Source organism: Ambystoma mexicanum, chromosome 11 (genome assembly GCF_040938575.1).
Source record: "Ambystoma mexicanum isolate Mex_15411 chromosome 11, UKY_AmexF1_1, whole genome shotgun sequence".
Taxonomy (NCBI): domain Eukaryota; kingdom Metazoa; phylum Chordata; class Amphibia; order Caudata; family Ambystomatidae; genus Ambystoma; species Ambystoma mexicanum.
The window spans coordinates 1,112,100,502-1,112,119,911 of record NC_090934.1 but is presented as its reverse complement, the minus strand read 5'-3'; the positions used below and the strand labels follow the sequence as shown (position 1 = coordinate 1,112,119,911).

General features: G+C 46.0%; 1 protein-coding gene across 1 annotated transcript in view; it reads left to right on the top strand.

Annotated features, from left to right (window-relative positions):
- The window catches only part of LOC138504828 (maestro heat-like repeat-containing protein family member 1), a 165,711-nt gene that overhangs the window by 56,265 nt on the left and 90,036 nt on the right, over positions 1 to 19,410 (top strand). Inside the window, exon 5 of the mRNA XM_069625276.1 lies at positions 11,467 to 11,632. Within this exon, the coding sequence (XP_069481377.1) occupies positions 11,467 to 11,632 (166 nt within the window). The remainder of the gene's footprint in view (positions 1 to 11,466; positions 11,633 to 19,410) is intronic.

Genomic DNA, 19,410 nt, shown 5'->3' with positions numbered 1-19,410 from the left:
CCCGCACCAGCACCTTACAACGGCATGTCAGTGGTCTCAGGTAACGTATTCAATGAAGGGGGGGCGATGAGACACCCCGAATAGGACAGCCCACAGAGAACACTTGCGTGTCCAGTTCTATCTACCACCCACAGTGCAGCAGAGGAACCATTGGTAGGGGCGCAGATAGGAGACAGGCAATTTGTATTCATGGTTGATTCGGGAGCGGAGAAATCATGTGTCAGGGAGGGCCGGTTCCCGTTATCTAACAGGAAGTTAGAGACGCAGGGGTTCTCTGGGGCTGTAATTGAAGTTCCTTACACAGAAGTTTTGGATGTAACCGTAGGGGGCAAGACTGTAAAGGCCCCCTTACTGTATTATGAACAATCCCCGATAAATTTGCTGGGGAGGGACCTTATGAGTAAACTTAACATGACCATATCATTTAACGAAGGAGGAATAGTGTGTTCTATACCCGGGATATGCCCCTTGCGTGCAATGCTGGTAGTGCAAGCCTACACAACCACACAGGAAATACGAGGGCTGCCACAAAATGAAGAGATGTTCATTGAAGGGCTAAAAACTTTGGCCCTTATAGTTCCAGAGCTAAAAAGCATGGATTGGAGGATTCCAGCAGAATTCCTCTTCCGCCCCATAGTGTGCCCAAATGCAGCGCCAGGATCAGTGGTATCGTTGGATTTGCACGCTGTGCAGGTATCAACGAAACGGATCGCTGTGATTGGAATGGACAGAGAAGGATGTGAGTGGCGCACCGTGCTATGTACAAACGCCAACCTCGCCCTACGCGAGGTAACAGATGAGGATCTCTTTCTAGACACAGAAGCAGATGGTGAGATAGTAATGGAAATAGCGATGCCCTGCGACATTTTGATCCAAGCCAGAGAGATCCCCGCCCAATTGATGGCAGTGGTAGGAACACCACCGTCATTTTTTGATGACGACATGAGGTTAGTACCAAACAATTTATGGACAACAGGCCCCCATGATGTAGGGCTGTTGCATGGAGTACAACCTGTGATAATAAAACTAAAACAAGGAGCTATCTTGCCCCGAGTTAAACAGTATCCATTGTCCCGTGAGGCTGAAGAAGGGATAAAAGAAACGATAAATGCAGTACTAGTACAAGGGATAATAGTGCCTTCAAACTCACCATGTAACACATGTATCTATCCAATCAAAAAAGCGAAAGGGGGGTCTTGGAGGATGATACAGGACTTACGCCCCCTCAATGATGTAATACAGAAAGAGTTCCCTCTAGTCCCGAACCCTGCATCAATACTATGCAGTATCCCAAAAGCAGCATCACATTTTACAGTAGTGGACTTGAAAAACGCATTTTTCTCAATACCCCTGGCGGAAGAGAGTAGATATCTTACAGCGTTCACACTGGGGGGAAAAAGATATGAACACTGCAGACTGCCACAGGGATACTGTGAGAGCCCGAGCATATTTAACCGCATATTGCATGAAGACTTGGGAAACCTATCAGTAGAGAGTACGATTATTCAGTACGTAGATGATTTATTGGTGTGTGCACAAGACGAAACAACACGTAGAAAAGATTCAACAACGCTCCTGACTTTACTGGCCAACAAAGGATACAAGGTAGACAAGGAGAAGCTACAGTATTGCCTGACTGAGGTCCTATACCTGGGACAGCTCATATCAAAGGATGGAAAGAGAATAATTCCTGACAGGGTGGAGGCAATAAGGTCAGTAGGAGAGCCCACCACAGTAAAGGACATGCAGAAATTTTTGGGGATGTGCAATTATTGCCGAGCATGGATACTAGACTATGCAGCATACACCAGGCCCCTCCTACAAGCACTCAAAGAAGCACAACAGGAGAATGGAAAAATAAAATGGTCAGAAGAAATGAGCATATCGTTTCAATTACTGAAAGAGCTAATCTCAAGCGCTCCAGTACTAGCAAACCCTGATTATGGACACAAATTTTATCTATTTTCCCATTGCAAAGGAACACTTATGACAGCAGTACTGACACAAAAAACCTCCTTAGGACACAAGCCCCTGGCGTACTATAGTGGTACTTTGGATGCCGTGATGCAGGGTCATTTCGCGTGCGAACAATCGCTCGCAGCAGCCGCATTCGCGATTGAGAAAAGTGCCACAATAGTAATGGGATGCCCTGTAACATTGTTTGTTGAACACTCATTATTTGCAATACTTGAAAGATCAAAAAGCACGCTGACCACACAGCGGGCAACAGCATATGAGATCATATTGTCCAGCGCCAACATCCACATAGTGAGATGTAAAACAGTGAACCCCGCCACATTTATTACAGAAGCGTGCACATTGGAGGATATGCAACATCACGACTGCGCAACCCACACAGGAGAAGGAGGGGAAGACACAGTGGTGTGTGAAAACGCTCTCAGCGAGGGGGAAGTGTACTTTGTGGATGGATCCGCATCAATTGATATGGACACGGGAGAAAAACACGTTGGCATGGCGGTAGTGAGATTAGAGGAAGGTGAGTTTGAAACATTAGTACAGTACCGCCTCCCGTCGCATTACTCTGCACAGGCAGCAGAACTGATTGCGCTCATAGAAGCACTACATGCAGCAAAAGGATGTGCAGTAACAATATACACAGACTCAGCTTACATGACGACAACAGTACATGGAGGTCTAGCAAGATGGGGCCGTAGGGGATTCAGAAGGGCAGACGGAACACCAGTGCAGCATGCAGAATTGTTAAAAGAATTAATAGAGGCCCTACAAAACCCTACTGCTGTAGCAATAGTGAAGTGCCAGGCCCATACATCCAATACAGACGTTGTGTCTTTAGGGAACGCGGCAGCGGACGCTGCCGCCAAGGAGGCTTCCTATTTTCAGAAATACGACACAGGTGAGTTCATGATCAAGAATACAACAACCGAAGAACTGCCAGAAGGGTACAACATGATGTCCTTATCACAAATACTAGAATTGCAGGAAGGAGCTAGTGCAGAAGAAAAACTAACGTGGACGAAACGGGGATGCAGCCAATCAGGAACAGACCTATTATGGCGGCAAAATAACTCAGGGAAAGTGGTAATGCCACTACAGTTACTAGAAGTAGCATTTCAACAGCTATACTTCCCCGCACACAACACTAAACAGCACATCGCAGCAGAAATACAGGAAGAATGGTTTGTGCCATGTCTCCAGGAGCATGTGTCTCGATTGGCAATGGAATGTACAACATGCCAAATATACAACTCAGGAATGACATTACGCACACTCCGGGGAACAATTCCCAAACCCATTGGCCCTTTCAGAGAACTGCATATAGATTATGCAGACATGGGGGAAAGGTGTAATGGCGCACGGTACATGATCGTGGTTGTGTGCCCGTTTTCAAGGTGGGTGGAAGCAGGACCCTGTGCGCGACCTGATGCCAAAAGCGGCGCCAAGTTCCTAGTAAGGGAAGTGTTCCCGCGCTGGGGAATTTGTGACGTGATTCGCTCAGATAACGGCTCTCACTTTGTGAATGAACTCTTCAAGGAAGTGACCACATTACTGGGTATAAAACACAAATTATGTTCGATTTATCATCCCCAAAGTAATGGCGTAGTGGAAAAGATGAACGGCCTGTTAAAGGGCAGGTTATCAAAACTATGCTTCTCATTGAAGAAAAATTGGATTTACTGCCTACCACTAGCGCTATTTGAACTCAGAAATCAGCCAAGCAAAGACCACCATTTGTCCCCGCACGAGATCGTGACTGGGAGACGAATGAACACAGCACACTCTCCACTGCGCGAACACTCAGATGCTCACAGAAGCGCCGCGATATTGGGAGACGAGTTCACAGACTATCTAAAAAAATTAACAAGGGCAGCGCGCGCAATATCAAAGCAACTCTCCCCACCCTTCACTAGAGAAGAGGGAAACATAACAGGACCTGTCACTGAACCAGAGCAACAGCTACAGCTGATGCCAGGGGACTCAATTTATGTCAGAAGTTTTGTGCGTTGGTGGAATGCACCACGATTCAATGGCCCATACGAAGTAATATTGTGCACGCCCACAGCAGTGAAGGTAAAGGGCTTGCGGTACTGGGTACACTTGACCGACGTACGAAAAGCATACAGCAATGTACACGAGGAGATAGATGAGGAGGCACAGACAACAGCAAACGATGCAAATGAGTAGGATGCCTGAATATTGACTTGCGTGAGTGTGTGATTCAGCACTGGACTTGAATGGAATAATGTCAGCGCTGTAATTGGATGAATTGAAGACTGACAAGGATATTACAAAAATGCATGTGTGGGATTTGCTTTTTGTATTATCTTGTTGAGTGTTATGTAATTAATGAAATAATAATATTATAGCCTGTATATACCCTTGTCTGTGAATACCCCTCCCCCACATCCCCACCCGCTTCCATTCCCCGTCAAATGTATTGGCACGGATGGTGCCAGCAAAACGTTTACATGCATGCACTTAATGCACTTTTATATCTCAAACAGGAGCTTCCATGGCATCTAACGGGCAGCCTGCAACGGATAGAATTAGTAGAATGAGAGAATTAGTATATGAGAGATGTAGATATTCGTATGAGTGTGGATTATCAATATGCATTACATTGTTTTTTATGATAATGTTCGGCTTGGTTACATATTGGTTTATAGCGTTCATCTCTATCGAGATGTACGAGGGGGGAGGGAGTAACAACACTACTGGACCAATTAACAGTACCACCGGGCCCAATGCAACTGCAGGGGTCGATACCAAGGAAGGTGATTTTTTGATATGGGACGGAACTAAACTTGTGTGGGGGTATCATACCACACCATCCAGTGTTGTGCCCTCACAAAGAGAAAAGCCACAGGGTGGAATGCAGAGCAACACAGTGTCTCCACCAGGGGTATCCACTTACAATGCCCACAGTCTCAATGACCGAAACCCGTCTGCCATATCATGGTTGTATAACACCCCCACCAGCCAGCTTGCCCCCACCCCAGAAAACAATCTGCCAGATAACGTCAGGAAAGAAAACGATAAGCTACTAGCAATGCACGAAATATTATATGATGAATGGGCCCAGGGGGGCGGGAATGAGAGAGGGGGGTCTAGTTTATCCACTGCACAGGGGGGTGGGAAGTACATGAGTACCAAGAACAACAGACGAAAGAGAGAAGCAGGGAGGAGGAAGTACGATGAGTACTATGGGCTAGGTCTAGATGAGATGGAAGACCCACGACACCCCCATCAAACAAATAAGTGGTATGCAGACATGAGTGCCACAGCTAAACAGACAACAAACGAGAGCTGTTATGTCTGTTCCCTCATCCCCCATGCATCAGGTACACCCAAAGTGTTGTTACCCAAAGAGTTGCCTATTGTGGATGCCCAATGTCTCCTTCATCTTACACTGTGCAGGATTAAGAGCACCTTCCAGGCACACGAAGTGACTTTTCAAATGCTACAGAACGAGAAAACGTGTTACTCAAAAACGGCAGGAGTGGTATGTTTGAAAGAACCATTTTTTGTAATAAAAGGGACACTTTTTTCCGACAACAAGCAGAAGGATGAAGAAGTACTGTGCAAAGCGGAAGCACTAAGAGGTGTGGCGCCAGATAAATTGCAGTGGATAGAGGAAACATGTACACCAGTATGGAGAGAACACATTTCAAAACTAACCTGGGTAACTGCCATTGAAAAACCGTTCAAACTACAAAGCGAAATGGACTACAGACTGTGCTTTAAAGGAGAAGGGAGAGCCCCCATGGGAACAAACAAGAACTGCAACATGACCCTCACCATCCCAGACCTAAGGAAAGGGACAGCGGCCCTGATGGACACGTACTGGGTGTGCGGCAAACAGGCATATCTACACCTCCCCCAGTCATGGAGTGGCAGCTGCTCAATGGTCACTCTACACTCAGCCCTAATGGTGATACCAGAAAGCCACGTCGATGGGACACAGGAACGTATGCAGAGTGTGGCTCAACCAACTGCAGAGACACAAATATATGTCCTGTCTTCTGGAAGCAAGGGAGAAGTGCTGACCCGTAACAAACGAGCATCAAATTACATATCAAAGGCATCATCAGAACTATTGGCTCAGATCCCAGACAAATATCGATTATTCAGCTCAGCAGAAACATTTTTTGCCTCACTCGTCTCAAGTGTCCAAGCAAGGGCAAACGCAAAATGGCTCCAGATAACACGCTGGGAACTAATTCAGCTGGCAAACGACACTGAAGAAGGATTCAACATAATAAAAGTGGAACTAAGAGCTTTACGACTAATGACCATGCAAAACAGGTATGTTCTGGACCTGTTGACGGCGATGGACGGTGGTGTTTGCCGAAAAATAGGAAGTGCCTGCTGCACTTTCGTACCTTCTGAAGACGCAGAGAATGGCTCCCTGTCCCATGTGATCGAAGCAGTCCACAACCTAGGAGAAAAAATGAAAATGGAAGGCGGAGCAGAAGCGAGTACATGGTTCGACAACCTCTTCTCCTGGGTTCCCTCATGGCTTGGAACAACTGTGAAATTTTTAATACCAGCTGTTGTGTTCCTCCTCCTACTTTTTTGCCTGTGCCAGGTGGGTCTTCGAGTTTGTGCTAACGCAGCACCAAATGGTGCAATGATGATGGTGACAATGGGCAACTCACACGGTGCAATAAAAACGATGCAAGAAGCACAAGTACAAACAGGGATAGATAACTCGCCCAGATACCAACTGGTGCCTATATACCACGATAAAGATATTGTAGATAAGTTGTGGCACACCACCATCAAAGAGCCCCGTATACTAGAATGGTATGAGGAAGTTTGGGTAGATTTGGAAGGAGATGGTGGGTGCATATATCTAACATGTACCCCAGATGAATATGCCCGGAGAGGTGAGAGTTTAAGGGGGGTGTGCAGAGCATGGATGCCCATCAAAGGGACTCCCGCATGGGATGAGGCGGTGATGGACGAGGCAGAATGTAGGAGAATAGAAGATTTAAAGAATTCGTTACTTTAGTAACGAAAGGGGGGAAATGTAGGGGAGGACTGGTCCAAGAGACCCCCCTCGCCTACGCTTTCTCCCCAGGTGAGGACTATGGGTCCTTTGGGCGTCCCCTCATGCCACCCGGGCCCAGGTGGTGGAGGGTTCACCCACTGGAGACATTGCCCGCACGTATTAATTGCCCACACGTATTAAAATTTAGCTAGGCCTAGAAACCATTTTGTCTGGTAAAGATGGTGTGAGCTCAGCGCACTGTAGCGCGGCCCCCACCCTTGGAGGGTTTCAGTCATCCTTGTTGCCGCAGTACCCTGGCAGATCCGCTGCGAGCACGTTCCCACGAACGAGACGGACATGAGCTAGTATAATACATTAACAGTGTAACAGTTCACCTCCCGCAGTGTATTATCGCTCCCAGCATGACCCGGCCAGCAGGCCTAGGCAAATGAAAAGAACAGTAAAATGGTCGTTAGATGACAGACAATCTTTGTATATTAATGTTGAGACTACTTGCAAAGGATGCGTTTCTTCCATAAAATCCCTTATATTACAAAAGCCTGTAAGATGTAGAATTACAAGAGATCATGCCCCAGTGATATAAGCGATGGTGAGCATATACCATTGCAGTTGGATACTAATAATAACGGCACGCACCAGGAATCTGTCTGTTACGTGTATGACTGGAAAACGTACACCCCATGGGCTCGTGCCATAACTGAACTAACGCTGCTAGAGGACACAAGAAAACAAATGTAAACCATACAAAGGGCCCATGTGAAGAATGCATGAGAAGGTGCATGTCTAGGCCCCACATGCGCCACCACCATCACGAACAAGCGGCGGGTTACTTTCTATGTTCTCCACCAACCCTAACTCTACCTCACTTACTGCAAATATATATATATGCATATAACTAAATACTGCACGTGTTAAAACATAATGTATGAATAAGGTACTCAGACTGGGTATAATCAAGACACATCCAGCAAAGTTTAAATACATGTTTTGTAATGTTTTAAATAAGTATTATAGAGTGTTCAAATGTTTGTGATGTCTTTACCTAAATTGGCAACACACGAGGGAGATACCTTTGTGAAATACGCGCAAGGCCATTCCCCCTCCCACCCCGCGAGGGCTGCCAAGGCATGAGAGCAGAGACCGCGCCGCGCTGCTTTACCTCCCCCAACCAGACTGGAGCCGCTTCAAAGACTTGTAACCCCCTCTGTAGCACCCAAGGCCGCCACCCGCCACCTGCATTATTTACAGCGCAGCAGTAAACCTCTGCCTGAACACACGCACCCCCTCGTAAACCTCGCAACCCACCGGACCATCCTAGACTTATGGCCCTGTGCAATCAGGACACCCAACACTTTGACAACACACAGCGAAACATACATTACAACTTCTAACAAGGCAGTAAGACATGTACCGCCCGTCCCAGGCCCTGAAGCTTAGCCCCTCGACCTATGGCCCAGGTCAACAGGACACTGGTAACCATGTCCTGACGTATTACCTCCAGACCCCTTACAAGGTACATTCCTCCTGTGTTGCATTAACCTGTAGTATAACCTATTGGAAGATTTACTAAAGAATCGTGCTGTGTGGGGACGCTTGCCTTCACTAGTAGGACCACTATCTTGCTGTACTATCTGTTTATTGTTGTATTTGCTCTCTTGTTCACTTCCCTCTCGCCGTGTGGCCCTTTGAAACACCTCTGTGATGAATAAGCGCCTTTTAAATGCACAATAAAATTAAAATAAATACATTCTAAAGTGACTTTTAATTAATGACTACATATTTGCCGGTCTACAATGAACTAAATTGGAGCATCCTATGAAATGCTGACGGAAAATCCTTTATTAGGTAGGAAAAAACGGTGGGAAAATAATTGGATAATAACATCTACTCACATCAAAAAATGTAAGTTATTCTCGCATACCCCTTGTCAGAACTAAATTTTACATACAGTTCCTGACTATTTGGCAAAATGTCTGAATACTCGTTGGACAGCACATTTCTAGTGTTTGTGTTTAAACGTATTCCCCACAAACGAAATTCTGTCTGTAAGAACAAAAATAGAGAGACGCTTTAGAATCTGCTGATATTGCAAATACTCAAATAAAATCGAGACTTTGTCAATTAATCCTAGAATATCATGCTTTAAGAACTGTATGTCTGCGTTTCTTTGTGACTCTCCTAAATGAGTTCAGGGTTATTACAATCAACGAGGTCTGGAATAAAAATGTGGCGGGTCCCTCAAATCAGTGGAGATTTGGGGCGTTATGTTTTTTAAAGACATTGGGCCTCATTATGGTAACCCTACCAGCACCGTTGTTAACGGACTGGCACAATCCGAGTCTGCGAGCGGCTGCCGTCCCGCCCACCAGGTCTGACCTGGCGTGGCGAGTGGGAGGGCACCCGCTTGCAGACTTACACAGAAGCACCGGCACTGTTGCACACAGTGTCGGTGCTTCTGTACTCCCCATTCCCATTGAGTCCTATGGGACTCAAATGGGAATGAAGATTTACATTTTCTGGTGCCTGACTTTCCTGACCACCTGGGCTGTAATGCCCCAGTAAATCCGGCAAGCCAGGCTCCGGAAAATCTTGCAAGTCTGGCAGCAGCCTGCCGGTTTTACCAGCACGGCTACCGCTGGACTTGTAATGAGGCCCATTGTTTCCGCAATGTATGGAAGAGGGTCTATTTAGTACTGGAATATGTCTTTTAATGGATACTTTTAATGACTTGATTATTGCACATTTTGATAGGAATCAACTGTTTACTCTGTGTCTGTGTTGTGCTTTTTTCTTATATTGCTATCTTTTGATGTTTTATGCATTCTTTCTGCTTGCGTTTTGTGAAAGGTGCACATGTGTAACTATATATCATTTAAAAAAAGAAAACAAAAGAAATATGCTGACCTTGAAAGAAAGGAGAGTGGGGTGTAAATAACAATTCCAGCTCTATGAGCTATTGTAAAAGATATTAGTACCCTGCGAGACGGGTGTGGTGTCCTCCCAGCCAATGAGGAGTCTCAGAACGGGGTCCTTACCCTATGGTAAAGACCCCATTCCAATTCTCCTCAGAGCGGGAGGCTACCATATTCCCTCACTGGGAATCAGTGCCCCACTCCCCTTTTTCACATATCCAACCCCTCCATACCCCCGCCCCACTTACCTTGCGCTGCCTTATCTCTCGACAGCGCTGGGAACACTAGTGTTTCCGGCGCGTCGTGGAAAGGGAGAAGACACTACATGTAGTTCCCGTCCCTCCGATCCATGGTGGCCATCTTGATTTGTAGTTTTATCTGAAGCTGAGAAACAGCAAACACGCCATTTCTCAACTTAAGATAAAACCATTATTAGTACCCGATACAACGTGCCAGGGTACTAATAGCAATATAACCCTCACAGAGGGTGCATTAACAGTCTAGTAATGCCCTGGGTTATATTGCTTAAATAAGGACGACCCAAACCTTTAAATTTTGACAGTGGCTATCCTTGCCACTGTACCACTGCTTCCTAGCCAAGCACCACATATTATTAAAAATATTTTTTTAAATACTTCTATCACGACCAAAACTACCACTAACAATAGCATATCAAATATGCATTTAATAATAATGATGTAGTCTGCTCTCTTGCATGCCCATTCATTCTAATCTATCGCTCTTTAATAACTTTTTAGTCAGTCAAGCAGGATGACACAATTCATTGCAATGAATTTATGTCTAAATGTTGGTCACCAGAGAGAGAAGTTGTGGGAGGAGGGCAACTAAAAGCTGCACCTTTGCAGGGTTTCGCTCTTGGTTTTGCACCCCTTCCCCTCACCATTGGCAGGGTGGTCCCTCTCGACATCCGCTTGACTGCTGCACATCACTCCCTTCTACTCGCCCCATGCCTCCTGCACAATTCTCCTGCCTTTGTCATTTTCCTTGCCCTTCTGCATCCCTAGAATGTTCATATATCCAGAGGTTGCAGAGGAGAAGCGTGACAGGCTATTGTGTGTCAGACCCTGCCACAACGTTCTGGACCACAATCAGTGTACATAGTTGCATGCAGCCAATGATCATGCAGAGTTCCTTGTTAAACCACAGTAACAGGCCAATGAAAGAATGTGCATCGTTTTTGTATTGGTTCCATACTCGGTCAGCATATAATTAGGTGTTTTTGGAATCATGGTTTATCCCAAACAATTTCCCAGACTTGCTAAATCAGTTGAAAGTTGCTGGTGCTGGGGTGTGGAAATGAGGCAGGGCAATGGGGGCTGAAGGAAGGCAATGAACAGAAGAGCATACATTATTAGTGTTTGCTAGAAGCACTGCATCTGTTGGCTGATGTCTGACATCAATCTCCAATTCATGCCCCATTTTGTACCTGCCTTAAGGCCATTAAATGCTTAGTTTGTCTGGATGAATGGTTGTGGACACATGATTTTTGGAAGCCCTGTCTATACAAGGCAATGATTAATCCCCCACCCTCTTGTCCAGATTTTACAGTTCTCATACCTTGAAGCTACTGGCTGTCTAGTGCTGATAGAGCTTGCTCGTTGGTATCCGAAGGTTGTAATGTGCAACATCATGAGCCTTTTTGGAGTTGAAGGAATCCCTCATGCTGCTGTGGCTTGGTGCTTCCAACGTTTCATTGAGTTGCACGGTAAGTCACCCTGTATCCTATAGAGACCTTTGCGTTTGAGGAACGGTATCGATGTGGGGAAGGTAACACAAAAAGTATTGTTTTTAGACTTTTGTGACTGGAAAGAAAACCCTTCTCTCCCTCAACAATGTACTTAAGATTTCAAGCTTGTATATTATTGTATGTACAGGCTTATAGAATTTAACTGCTTAAAATGTTCACCAGGCCCATTACCCTGACCATTCTTAGCTCTATCTCGAGCATGCTTTCACTCTCTGCACAATCCCTTGCAAAGTATGTAGAGGGTTCATCGACGGAATCCTGCATCATTATTATTACTATCATTATTAAGGTATTTATTGAGTGCAGACCTAGCTCCGGGAAGCAACAGAATGCTTTATAAATCATTTGAAAGAGACATAAAAGGGAGTGGGGAGCTACAAATGGGAGAGGGGAGGGCAATTTGGCAGCAAAGGGTCTACAACCAACTAGGAAAGTAAATCATCAGATTACACAGTGCTAAATTGGGTAGGGAGTAGAGGTTGTGTTGACAAAGGTGTAAGAGATGCACCATTCCTTGAAGAGGTTGGTCTTGAGCTCCTTCCTCAAATACAGAAGTGAGGGGCAAGACTGATGTTGATGGGGCAGAGTTTCCATAGTTTAGGAGCCTAAACAGAGAAGTCCTGCCTTTTTTTTTTTTCCTTTCTGCACCGTCTGAGTTCAAGCCTGCTTATGTGCATGTTTCTGGTGGATCGTAGGCCTCCCGAGTTGTTTAGTTACTCATTAAGGCAGCTTGGGGACTTCAGGGTGACATTTAGATAATGCAGCAGTATTGGAAAATGATACGTGTTTGCAGCATGAGCCAGTGCATTTCGATGAGGGTCAGGGTATTGTGGTTGAATATGCAGAGTTCTTTGACGAGTTGTGGTGCTGCATGCAGGACACATCTCAGGGGTGCCAGGGTAGTTGCCGGAAGGCCTCCCAAAACGCCATTGCCACCACCCAGGCTGGGAGAGAACCATGGCTGATCTGAAATTGTTTTCTGGGATGAATGGCTGGATTTTCCACAGGAGAGAAAGTTGGCATCAAGCCCTTTGTGTCTTCCTTGCTATGTGTGGTTAAAAGGAGAGGTGTCTGTAGATGTCAAACCCAAGAGACATGGGGCAGACATCCAGCTGTGCTATGAAGCCATTGAGTTTTGTATCAGAGAGCCAGGTCTGGATGCCAGGGTGTTAAGTTTTATGCATGCAAGGTTATACTACAAGTAAGTGAAAAACACACACCACGCGCACACACACACACGCCCATACACATGCACGCACACCCTCCCCGACACACACCCACACACTCACATGCATTATTTAATTAAATATGGGAGAATACAATAAATGAAAAGTTCTCAGTGAGTTTTACTGTCTTTTAAGTGACAAAAATGCACGTTTTTACTTACTGTAAGAAAACAGTGGCCAGTGGGAAAGTATGAAAGTAGGCTGTATTTCAAAGGCTGTATTAAAAAAAATAAGTACGTACCTAAACGGCCCATTCCCTTCATTGCCATATTTAAACTGTCCCCAGGTAAGTGGGGAACGTGACATTGGTTATCTTGCACTCAGGACATCTGTCAATCTAATGGTGACCTTGAAAAATGGACTGGTACTGGGATTGCACAATAAAAGTCAATGGGCCTCATTATGAGTCCCGCAGTAGCCCAGACGGTAAATACCGGCACGGCTACAGCCAGAGTCATTTTTTTTCCGGCACCCTGCAATGGGGGCCTACCAGGCCATTACTGCATCAGCGGTCCCGGTAATTCCCTATTGGCAAGCGCTGGAAAATATTACTCCCCATTCCCATTCGAGTCCCATTGGACTCAATGGGAATGGGGAGGACAGATGCACCAGCACCGTTAATAACGGCACCGGTGCATCCGTCAAGGTCTGCGAGCGGGTGCCGTTCCGCCAGGTCAGATGTGGCGGGCGGAAAGGCACCCACTCGCAGGACTCGGAGTATGCTGTTCCGGTAACAATGGTGCCGGTAGCCTACCGGCACCGTTGTTACCGGACCGGCACACTCGTAATGAGGCCCAGTGTAGTTCCTTTACTGAAAGACTCTGAGGGGGGAGTGGTTCCCTTGCATGGCACAGCCACTTCTGGTGACCATGTCAACCTCCTTGAGGGCCATCCAGGGACCTGGGCTTGCTACCTGCATGTTTGCTTTGGGCCTCAGCTACCCCTCTCAATGGATATTCTGCCTGGCCTCTACATATGACCATCTCTGTACTGTGGGAGAAAAGGAGAAAAAACAAGCAAAACCCTGTCCACTCTAGGATTTCTGTGAGGGAGCATTTCATTCCTCATTCCTGTGTAAAGAACCAGGCCCACCTTTCTCAACACTCCGAGGCAGTGGAGGAACTCTGGCTTGTTTTGCCTTTTGCGCCACTGCTTCACCAGTGGAGTACACCACTCTTCCAATTAACAAAAGAAAGTAAAACGAAATTAAATAATGGTCGAAGTTATGCAACTCTCACCTCCCCCAGCCCTTCATTATTTGGTTCGCCTTCATGCCTATTGCACTTTTTCCCTCTGCCCAGAATGTAGGCGTCTACTTTTATTACTCCCTCTCCTTCTCAACTCACATCCATCTCTTTATATCTCTCTTGTAGGGTTCATCTGTTTAATATATGCTGACTTTTTTCACTTTCCATGCAGTAAGTTGTTAATCTCCTCCCTTATTTACTCTTGTCTTTTCTCTTGCTTCTCTCCTTCTTGATCTTGCTATTTCTCATTTATGCCCCTGAAATCTATCTATAACTCTTCGGTATTCCTTCTTTTCTCACTTTCCCCTCAAGATTTTATCTCCCCAACTCTGACTTCACTTCATTGGCTATATTTTCACTCTTGACTCAAGTTCAATTTCCAAAGTCTTGTCTTTAAGTCTCTCTATAATCTTGCACGCCCCCCTATCTTTCTTCCTGGCTCTGTCTGTTCGCCACCCTTCTTGTGCCCAATCTTGGTTTTGATCCTTCTCCTTCTTGGCCCCACTCCACTGGAATGTACTCCCTCTTTCCCTCCGCTCACTTTCCTTTTATTCTCTCTTCCGTTCTGGCCTTAAGGCTTATCTGCTTTCCTTATAATCTTTGGTTTGTGTATCATAGTATCAGTTAATTTGTACCGTCCAAGATATTATTGTTAAGCACTATCTCTTTGACCTCGTCCAAAGTAGAGGGCCTTCTCCACTAGTGGAATACAGGGCTACTTTCTGTGAATTTGCCAATCCACTTGCCTTAAATGACAGGTCTTCTCTCTGACCTCTTTTATTTGGTCCAATATGCTCTTTCTGAGCTCTTTGACCACGGTAATATTTTATACAAGCTTGTCTTGAATGACTACTCAATCAGCTAACTCTGAATGGCCTTAGGATTCCTCTGGTACTGGATCAAGACTTGAGGATTCCTATTCTACTCCTATCGCCGAGACTTTTCTAGCCCAAGGCTCAGTACTGACAGTTACTCAGGAATATCCTGTGTCCAATGTCTTGTCCTATTTCCCTCTGCGTTGGGCAAACTATGTATCGTGGTATATAGGATCCCACTTCAGAAACCACGTGTCACAGATTGCACAAGAATTATCCAAGCAGCAGGGACAGTTCAAGGGATTTTATGAAGTTTTCACAGGGCCCTGTTGTCGTATCTCTCTCTCTCTCTGTCCACGGTTAATAAATATTGATTGTTTCTCCCTCAGTGTGTTAACGTAACTATGATGGTGATCTAAAGGGAGGTTTCCTTCGCTGTCTAAACTCCCTCAGAGTTTTGCTAACAATCCTTCTTGATCCACAGAGTAGCCTTCTAAAACAAAATGGGATTGGGCCTTCCAGACACTTTGCCCAATTTGGTCTTTGCTTTGTCACGTCGTTGCGTTCTTCTCCCTGTACTACTCCCTCCTAATCTACTTCTATTAACTCCACGCTCTGCTTTTCTATGTCTTCTGTTCCCCTGAGGTTCGTCTCTCTGTCTGCATCTCACATCTGCCCTTTGAGGTTACTATTTTCTCCAAAGCCCTGTTACTCCCTCTTCCACACTACTTCTCCCTGCTCCACACTAGTACTGCAACTCCAACTACCTTCTATTCAGACACATTACTTTCCCACAGTCTCACACCCTTCCAATTTTTACACTATCTCCCCTTGCCACACCCGGCACACTGTCACACACACTCACATTTGTGTACCACTTGCACTAACTAACCAATACCTTACATTCTCCAGAAATCACCTCCACACTCAGCTGCTCTATTCTCCCTCCTCCTGGTCTCCTGGTCGACCAACTGCTCATCTGACATCACCTGAACAAGCCATACTTTCCTGCTTCCTGTTCCTCTTATTATACTTACCTTCCTCCTCCCATTGGTATACTTCCCTAACCATTCTAGGCCTGTCTTCCCCACTGGGAGATGAAACAATCAGAAAAACATTTAAACGGCAGCTTAAGCCCTTCCTCTTTTCTTCACACGTGCCCATCGAGGAATAATGGTGGCAGCCCCAGGTGTTCAATGCCCATTTTCGTGTTAGGGGGCTTGGTTCCAGGCTCCCCTCTGGTAAGTACAGCCTGTTTGGGGGTCACTACCCCTTTGCTAAGTCCCTGCTGGTCTAGGGAAAGAAACTTGCAGTGGATTGCCGCTGGGGCTGGAGAGCGGTGCAAGGTTTTTCTTGCAGCCACTGTGACGATTCACAAGGTGTCATCACTTCTTCCTAAGGGGGAGCCCGTTTCCATGAGGCTAGGGAGGTGCTAACGCTACCCAATAGTCTCATTAGGGGTAGTTTGATGCCAGAGGACCTAATGGGGAGGGACTCCCTCTCTCGGGACAAGGACGATCAGCTGGGGTGGAGCGCATTAAATGTTGTCACTCCCCAACATTACCTAGCCTTACCCACCCACTGTTCAGAACCATTTTGTTGAACGTAAACCTATGTACTTCTGTAATATTGGGGATAGAGCTAAAACCAAAGGTGCTAGGACAAAGAAGAGCACAGGAGAAATGAATGTCATTGACTGTGTTTGAACTGGTATGAGGTGACTTCGAGGAGGCATGCAGATTGATATAAAAAAGAAGAAAGAACTTTTACAAATCACCAGGATGGGCCTGGCAGCACTGAATAAGTGTAGACATTGGACTGATCAAGCTGTCAAACCCAGCCGAGAGAGGCAACAGGCCTGGAAATCTGCAGGAGTTTCAAAAGAGCTGTGGGCAAAGCAGAGTCGGAGAAGAGTGGAGGAAACCAGCGAGGCAAGGAAGAAGTTCTCTGTGGGTCCAACTGATGCAGGCCTAAAAGCGAAGCAGGAATGAAGAGACGAGCAGCAGACCGGAGCAAACCCGAAGAGAGGAGACTTGTGTGGTGAAGAGAAGAACCCCAGTCCCAGGAAGTCCCAGTGGTGTGCCTTTGAAGGTAATGGGAGGTGCGTGAGACCCAAAGGGGACACAGGGATGGAAGCAAGAAGGGTTTGGGTCTCTGATACTGAAAAGCAAAGCATCCAACGAGAACTTCCTCATCGTAGTGGTGACCATAAGCCCACTGACCACCAGAGAAGGGGCGGGAACTCTAACCAACATAAACACACATCCGAGGAGAGCTTCCTCATTTCAGTGGCTGTAATATATCCACTGTCCACCAGGTAAGGGTTGGGACCCCAACAAAAGGGAACTGAGCAAGCCAATAAAACTTCCTTGTCACAGTGGCGACAATGAGCCCAGTGATCAGCAGCAAAGGATTTTGAACTTTGCTAACAACAATATAGAATTGCAAAGTGTGAATCAAGCTGAGGGTGGTGAGGAAGAACTTTTGAGATGCCACGAGAAGGGAGTCATTCTGCTGGAGAAGGGGCCAAAGCTCTTCAAATATTATCTAAAGATGCCAGGAGAAGGTAGTAGTTCCCCTTGGCCTTGTTGGAAACTATGTCAAGCAAGATCAAGCGAAGGGAGTCCTTCTCCTGGTCTTGAACTATGAGCTTAGCTAAAGATGCCATGGAAAGGGAGTCATTCCTCCTGGTCTTGTTGTGAATTGTGCCAAGCAATACCAGGTGAAGGGAATAATTCTCCTCATACCAAACTGAAAGTTGGAGAGACACCAGGGGAAGGAAGTAATTCCCCCTGGGTCTATTGGAAACTGTACAAAGCTACACCAGGAGAAAGGAGCCATTCTCTGTGGATTTGGAAAGACTGTGTAAAACCTGTAATCCAGGGGAAGGGAGTCATTCCCCCTGCATATTTTTGTTGCAAGAGAACATTCTTTTGAACATTGTCTAAGCATCAAGAGAAAGGAGACATTATCCTGGAGAAGGAACTTTTTGGTTAGAATATCCTATCGTTTAGTTGTAGTGTGGGAGATAGAAGTAGGTTATGACACAGGATGGTGGTATTTGATTTAAGGGCATTCTGACAAACGCTTTAGTGTTATTTTTGAGGCAGGGAACCCCCTCTTAGAAATAGGGATGAGGGATTTTTCTTATACAAGTAAAGGTTTATAACCAAAACCATGCCACTTTTGTGTCAGCTTCCTTCTTCGACACTCTTACACATTCCTTACAAAGTATGTGCCAGCTTGCCATTTCCCTCTCTCCCCAATGGATCTTATCTCTCAGTGGAAAAACGCTGGCAGCACTCTCTATTGGGGGGTTGATTTTTCATATTCGGGTGCAGGCCCCTGAGGGCTGTGTGTGTCGCTAGAGGGCTGTTATCGCTTTGCTGTCGCTGGCTTATATCATGTTCACTGGCTCTAAAAAAAAAAACAGAAACAGTCTGGTGAGCATTTTGTCCATGATGCATGGTGTGAGAGAAATGGGCATTGCATAATACCATGCTGGCACCATGGGGGTGGGTAGGAACTGGGTCCGTCTCAATGTCCACCGACCTCTGATGCAGGACTGGATCTGGATTGCTAACGCAAAGGTTGACTCTTTCACCTCTCATTGTATTATTATTGATTTCTAGTTTTAGTTGCAGATTTAAGGAGTAGGATTGTTTGTCATCTTGTTTGCTCTCTTTTTAGGGTTCATTTGGGGTTGTGTTCTGGTTTTCTTAGGCTGCACACATTTGATTATTGAGCACAAGAACACAGCATCACCAATGGGCAGGCTGAGGCATTGGTGAAGGCCTTAGGATTGAGAAAGGTGGCAAGTCCATCAAAGGAGGCACCTGCAGTAAAAGAGACAGGTCAGGCAAGGCCTCATGTGGATGCCACTTCATTGCAGGGGAGGGGAGGCAAAGCTTCATGTGGATGTCCCTAAAGAGGCAAGGAAGCAAGTGGCTTATTCGGATCCCCCACCACCCCCAAAATAGTCACTGGAGTAATAATAGTACATGTTCCTAGGATGGCAAAAGGAATTAGGGGTGACTTCTTTTGGCGTGGTGGCAAAGAGGAGGATGTTGTCTTCACCCAGTAGGATGATGGTCCTACTTCAGACAAGGAGGAAGTCAGTCTGGCGGAGGCTCAAGGGGAGGATAAGCCTGTGGGGTGCTGCCTTAGATGGTAGACCTACCTGAGGGGTAGGAGTAAGAGAAGGTAGGCTCTACGTATGACAACAACAAGAACAGGCCTATGTCTGTCACTGTCACAGATGACCTCAAGAACATCAACATCAAGATGAAAGTACTTATTTATAAGCTCCTTCGAAGGCCATCTGAAACCCACAGGAGGACAGTGATTCTGTAATGCTCCTAGAGGGGCACTTTAGCCCAATTAGTGGCGGGAGTAGCAGAAATAACAGGGAAGAGGTTAATGGGAAGGCTTTTTGGCAGTCCCAATAG